The 6,660-nt window shown below is 41.4% G+C and overlaps 2 protein-coding genes across 2 annotated transcripts in view; both read right to left on the bottom strand.

Annotated features, from left to right (window-relative positions):
- The window catches only part of LOC109925926, a 250,018-nt gene that overhangs the window by 98,126 nt on the left and 145,232 nt on the right, over positions 1 to 6,660 (bottom strand). The window lies entirely within an intron of this gene.
- The window catches only part of grk1a (G protein-coupled receptor kinase 1 a), a 54,270-nt gene continuing 51,270 nt past the window's right edge, over positions 3,661 to 6,660 (bottom strand). Inside the window, exon 7 of the mRNA XM_048602613.1 lies at positions 3,661 to 5,891. Within this exon, the coding sequence (XP_048458570.1) occupies positions 5,596 to 5,891 (296 nt within the window). The 3' untranslated portion in view covers positions 3,661 to 5,595. The remainder of the gene's footprint in view (positions 5,892 to 6,660) is intronic.

The following is a 6,660-nucleotide window of genomic DNA, read 5'->3' as shown; positions in this document are numbered from 1 at the left end:
TTTGCAATGTTAAATGTGGGATATAAGTGAATGTTGTTTTATAATGTCACACTGCGGTCCTGCTACTCTGCTTTGCAGATTGACCAAAATTTAACAAATTGCACACTGGAATTGTGTAATCCTGTTCTGCTCCTTGTGCTCTAATATTTTTTCTGTTTGCTTGCCAGCAGTTTTTATTCTGTGACATAAGTGCAAATCATGGTCCCCAGGGTATTGGGGAATTTAGCTCTCTTCCAGTGCTGAGACAGTTAATACAAAAGTTAAAGAAGGAGAATCTTAGAACAGTTGAATTAGAGGCAGGTACGCAAAATTGTTGATCTGATCACTATAACGCTCCACTGTTTTTCAAATGTTTGTATTGTCTCCTATAAGCCTTAAATTGTACTGATGTTACTACTTTTGTCTGCATTTGATGTAGGTGCACATCAAAACAAAGGTTTAAGTTAAAATCTAAGAGCTTTGGGTCATTATTGTTAACTGTCTTGACACAGTCTGTTTGATCACAGGTTTCGGCTGTGGGTCTAACCGACCAGGTGATTCTCAACCCACAGATCTTTGGCCACGTGGGGCAGGATGTCCTGTGAGGTAGTGGTTTCAGAGTTTTTTTTAAATGAATTTTAGTAGCTGAACTGGTTGATGTACTGTGGTGGAAGACAGAGTTTTGTTTTGACTTTAATGAATGGCTTTTATTGCCATTTCACAGTGTAAGGTACTGTATAACTGGTTTGCCTAATGCATTAGTACTGAAAAATTTTAAATTCCACTGACCACCTACATATTGGTGAAGCACATCATTGCATACTGTCAGCAGCTCAGAAATTAACCAATTAATCCATGTTGGTTTTCTGCTCAGTACAAACCTCCAGCCTTCATCTAACTCTAATCAACATAACCTGTTTATTTCTCCTTCATGTTTATGTAGCTTCCCCTTAAAGACTAATGGCATTGTATAAGGTCCTGGATGGTACATGGATCCTGTCAATAAACGTTTTGTTAAAATAAAAATATGTAGTACTCGGGCATACAGCCTATTTTCCAAATAACATTCATTACATGGGCAAACTGGTCACTGCAGCATTGGACTATTGGGAAAGTACTTTCAGTTAATTTTCATTCATCTACAAGGAGTTTGTGCTTTTAGTGAAGGTCTTGCATGGTCCCTGTCCAGCCAAGCACATTTGCCACACCACAAAGCAGCCAGTGAGAAAGTGAGAGGAAGGTACAGCCCCCCCTTCCACCACCACCACTCCCCCGCTATCATCCTATCTGTGCGCACACATTCCGTGGCAATGAAATTTTTGTTTCCTCTTTTTCAAGTAATCAAGAATATTCTGATTGCTTAGTATGTTTCCTAAAACTTCTCCCTCGGGCAATGGAAATGTTCTGGCATCTTCTTGACTTTTGAGTGTTCTCTGCTATTGTAACCTCATGGCTCCCATGTTGAAACTTAGAGTTCACCCAGTAGCAATGTATCGAAAAAGATGAAAGGGTCTGGTGTAACTAGTATATTTGATTAACCCCTTTTGTATTACGACCCTGTGGAGATAAAAGCCCAGCACTCTCTCATCTCCTTTCTGTAATTGTCCAATTGTGACTAAACTGGTTTGCCTCATGCTGTTGTGTAGAAGTCTAGTGTTGCTTTGGAATATAGTCCAGAATTACGTAGAGAACACAAATAGGACCGTCTGCCCCAAGGATCCATGTTCTATGTGAGTTGCCTCCCATCCCTCCTCTTCAAATGCCAGTAGCATGGCCTATTCTGCCTTGCATATTTGACAGCATAGACAAAGGCCATTCAATCCATTGTGTCTGTAGCTTTAGAAAAAAGAGCCATGCAGTTGAATCCCACTTTTTCCAGCTCTAGGTCTGTACACTGTAAGTTATGGCACTGCATGTTTCTTTATATATGATGTTTTATCATACTGTTTTCTTCCAAGCCTCTAGCAGATACCAACAAAATAAGTTTTTTTTTCTTCTCTCTGCCAATTACTTGTCCATGCCCCCTGGTTATACTCCCCATACTTTATAAAGTGAATAGAAAGGGACTGCATAAGCCTCTTTGCTGTAGTTTTTATCAACTGTTCCATGTTATAGAAAGTTCTACATTCTAACCACCCTTTTAAAGGAGTTTCTTCTGACTTCTTCATTTGATTAATTAGTGCCTGCCCTTTCTCAATGGCCCCTACTTTTGGCTCACACAATGGAACATTTCTATCTGTATCCAATTAAACCTTTACATGGGTGGCGTAGTGGCTCAGTGGTTAGCACGGCTGCCTCACAGCACCAGCATCCTGGGTTTGATTCCAGCCTCTCTGACTATCTGTGTGGAGTTTGCACATTCTCCCCATGTTTGTGTGGGTTTCCTCCCACAGTCCAAACACGTGCAGGTTAGGTGGTTTGGCTGTGCTAAATTGCTCATAGTGTCCAGAGATGTGCAGGTTAGGTGGATTAGCCATGGGAAATGCAGGGTTACAGGGATAGGATGGGAGATGGGTGAGGGTGTGATGCTGAATGGGCCAACTGGCTTGCTTACACACGGTAGGGATTCTGATTCTATAATAATTTTTGATGTCTGTCAGGTGGAACTTCAGGTCGTCTTAAAAGAAAATTGTTCCAAACTGCTTAATTCTTCCTGACGGTTATAACTACGCAGTTCCTGTGTCATTTTGGCAAATATTTGTTTTATGCCTTGCCTAGTGACTTTGCGTAGAGCTATGCATAGTATTCTGTGAGATGTAACGTAGGTTTTACACAATTATAACCATACAAGATGTGGAATTGTGACAGTAGTAGTGTTACTATGAAAATTGTTAGGATTTGAATTTGATTATTAATCTAGAATGAAAAGCTGGCCTCAATAATAGTAACTTATGAAGCTACCAAATTTTTGCTTTAAAAAGAACAGCATTCACTAGTGTCCTTCAGAGAAGAGAACCTGTCATCCTTATCTGGTCTGGCTACATGTGACTCCAAACCCCATATAATTGACTCCAGTCTGTCCTCTGAAATGGCCTTGCGAGTTATTTGATTGTATTGAGCTGCTACAGAAAAGTTGAAAAGGAATAAAGTAGGATTGAGCGAGGCACATGTGAAGGAACTGAAATAATGGTCACGTTTCAGTTATGTGGCAGTAGTGAACTCTGAAAATATTTCCATCTGTCACCACAAAGTCTGAGCTGAGAATCTTTTTATCTATGTGGACCAGTGGTTTCTGCAGTCTGTCCAGGCTGTATTAATTTGAAAAATCACCATGTGCAAATAGTCCATGCAAAATAGTTTTTATTGAATGTCAGAAGTACTTTAACACATTCTTTTCTGTCTTCCATCAAAATACAAAAGATTTACATTGCTCTAGCTTTCACTATCTTCTCATTGCTATGTTTGATTTTTGTTACCCTTCCCATTGCAACAAGTTAATAATTTTCACCATAAAAAGGGGAAATAATTGATACAAGTATTAAGTTAAATCCATGCAGCTTCAACATTGCCCTTTGAGCACATGGAATGACCTTGCATTACACCATATAACAAGCTACCATCAATTGGTTTCAGTAATGTGGTTATCCTGATTATTACTACAATTCTTTACTCCGACCGCCAACTGTAGTCCCACGAAGACTGAGCTCATTCATCTCTGGAGGACAGAGCCTCACTAGACAAGTGGGAGATAATGACAGCAGGGTTGTTTCTCTACCCAGAATTCAATCCCCAAACCTGTAAATTTACAGGATACAAATGAGGAATGTCATCGATCTGTTTAATTATTCACCTTGCAAGACTGCTGCCAGTGGGTTTAGGAACAATCTCTGCCTAAGCAGTTCTTAAAGTGAAACAATGTGTGTGTGTGTGTGTATAAAAACAAAATCTTCCTTGACTCCTAATTTAAAAATTTATCCACTTTAAATCCAAATTGAGGCTATTGATTAAACGTCCTTCCAGTTGAAGCTGATATTTTAAACTGTCTATTGAAATTTTAGTAGGCTATTTACCTGCAAAGCTTTTCTGTTTTTGAAATGCTTGGATGATAATCTAAGTTTTTGTTTTTAAATTTATTCTCACATGGGATGTGCACATCACTGGCAAGGCCAACATTTGTTGCCCATCCCTAATTGTCCTGGAACTGAGAGACTTGTTCAGAGACCTATTTCAGAGTGTGCTTAGGAGTCAACCATATCACTGTGGCACTGGAGTCGCACGTCAGCCAGACCAGGGAAGGATGGCATATTTCCTTCCCCTGAAGAAAATTAGTGAACCAAATAGGTTTTTATGACAGCCGAAAGAACTGCAGATGCTGTAAATCAGGAACAAAACCAGAAGTTTCTGGAAAAGCTCAGCAGGTCTGGCAGCATCTGTGAAGAAGAAAACTCAGTTAATATTTTGGGTCTGGTGACCCTTCCTCAGTACTGTTCTGAGGAAGGGTCACCGGACCAGAAAAGTTACCTCTGATGTTTTTTTCTTCATAGATGCTGCTAGACCTGCTGAGCTTTTCCAGAAACTTCTGGTTTTGTTCTGGGTTTTTATGACAACTGATGATTGATTGATTGAATGAATTTAAATTTCATGAGCTAGCATGGTAGGTTCTGAACCTTGTCCCGTTAGCCTAGACCTGTGGATTGCTCGTCCAGTAATACTGGCACTACGCCATTATCTTTATCAGCTATTCCCTATTAAAACAGGCTGACAACCACCCCCATCAGGCCTTCTGGTGCAATCCCATTGTCACATTCTTGGGAATGATCTGAATATTTTGTAAAGCAGGTAGAGACCTAAAGGCTCCTAGGTCCTTCATCCACATAGGGAATTCTGGAATGGCATAATGTTGGCAGACCCTATTACTGCGCAACTTCAGTATGGCTTTTGCCATCTGCTAACCATGTTGGGAACTCCCGTAAAGGAGTACACCAATTTTCAGGTTGAGAGAGGGACATGCAGTGGAGTTAGGAGTTGCACCATTAATGGTTGAATAAAGCTTTCAGTAACTGGCGGTAGCCCCAATTAGAGGAAATGGAGCGGGTGACAGAGGATTCAAGTTGGGATTGTTATTGAAGAGGAAGGATCATTGTTTTTTTTCCAAGAGAGTACATTTCAGAGTGGTCCCCTCAAAGTGAGAAGTGGGCTTAATCAGTGTCAAGACTGTCTCAGTTGGTCCTAACAACCTGGGCTGGGCTGGAGTCAAACTCTGAATCTGCCATCCCTCCAACTGGGAAAAGGAGGTTGTCGCTGATGACGGATCCCCTTCTAAAATCACAGCTGAGGTGGTGGAATTAGGCTGGGATAAAGGGGATAAACTGCAGATGTGAAAAAACAGGAAATGACCAATAGACAGAGGGATTACCAGATGAGGGAATTCGCAACCGTCATAATTGCTGTGATAGTAGCTTGTGATTTTTATTTCCCAGCAATTCGTGATTGGCCCAGATGTCCTGTAGTTAGCTTGGCCTAATGCTAGGATCTGACAGTCTCTCAATGTCCCAAGCAGTGTTTGAGGCTCACTACAGTACTTACAGATGTTGGGTTTTCAACGGTATGCTTCATCTTACACCTTATCCATGCTACTCCTTAAAATATGGAGCCTGCAACAATTTATTTCCTTGTTTAAGAAATAGAACAGACTCCTGATTTGGAGGGAGGCATTTCCAGAATTGATCCTCTCCTTAAATCATTTGGTAATCCACCACTAACCCCCCACACGTTGAGCTCATCAAACACACCAGTCTCAATCATCTCCTCTTGCCATGGGATAGGGATGTTGCCAGTTGCAAATTCATCAAAAAACTCTCTGTCTGCATCTTCAATGGTAATTCCTTTCACAGTTGAGAAAGCGCCAACATCTTGAATGTCCTTTGCATACACTGTTTTAGAGTCTGGGGTAAAAGGAGGTGGAAGTATACCTAGAAGGGACCATAGAAAATGTAATCAGTGAGCAGCATTAATACATAACCGTTTTCTGTTGCACAACCCTAGTTTCTTTTGTAAGTATTTGGACTCTTAAGGTTTTGGAGTAGATTTGTAGCTCGGTTTGTGGATGTTGTGCTGGTTGGCTCGCCAAGCTGGTTCATTGTTGTTCCGCAGATGTTTCATTACCCTGCTGGGTAACATCATCAGTGCAGCCTCCGATGGAGCACCGTTGTGTTTTCCCGCCTGGTTTTTAAACTGGAGTCCGTTGAGCTGGATTACCTCACTTCCGGTTTTCCTTTGCAATTGAGTGTGTATGGGGTCGAGTTCTGTGTGTTTGTTGATGGCTTTCTTCGTGGAGTACCAGGCTTCTAGATCCTGGGACAAGCAAAGCCGAGACAGGCACGGGAGTTCCTAGAAGCCTGGTACTCCACGAAGAAAGCCATCAACAAACACACAGAACTTGACCACATATACAATCCATTGCAAAGGAAAACCGGAAGTGAGGTAATCCAGCTCAATGGACTCCAGAGTTTAAAAACCAGGTGGGATAACACAACGGCGCTCCATCGGAGGCTGCACTGATGATGTTACCTAGCAGGGTAATGAAATGTTTGCTGAACAACAACAAACCAGCTCGGCAAGCCAACCGACCACAAGTATTTAGACTGAAAATCCTGTGCACCTCTGAGCCGTACAAGTGCTTTTGCATTAGACCTACAGCCCATAGACTCACTAAAGATTCCAAAGCTGTACTGAAAAAAG

This window comes from Rhincodon typus, chromosome 11, assembly GCF_021869965.1.
Source record: "Rhincodon typus isolate 14 chromosome 11, sRhiTyp1.1, whole genome shotgun sequence".
Lineage (NCBI taxonomy): Eukaryota > Metazoa > Chordata > Chondrichthyes > Orectolobiformes > Rhincodontidae > Rhincodon > Rhincodon typus.
The sequence above is the reverse complement of the archived record's forward strand: the minus strand, read 5'-3'. Positions and strand labels throughout refer to the sequence as shown.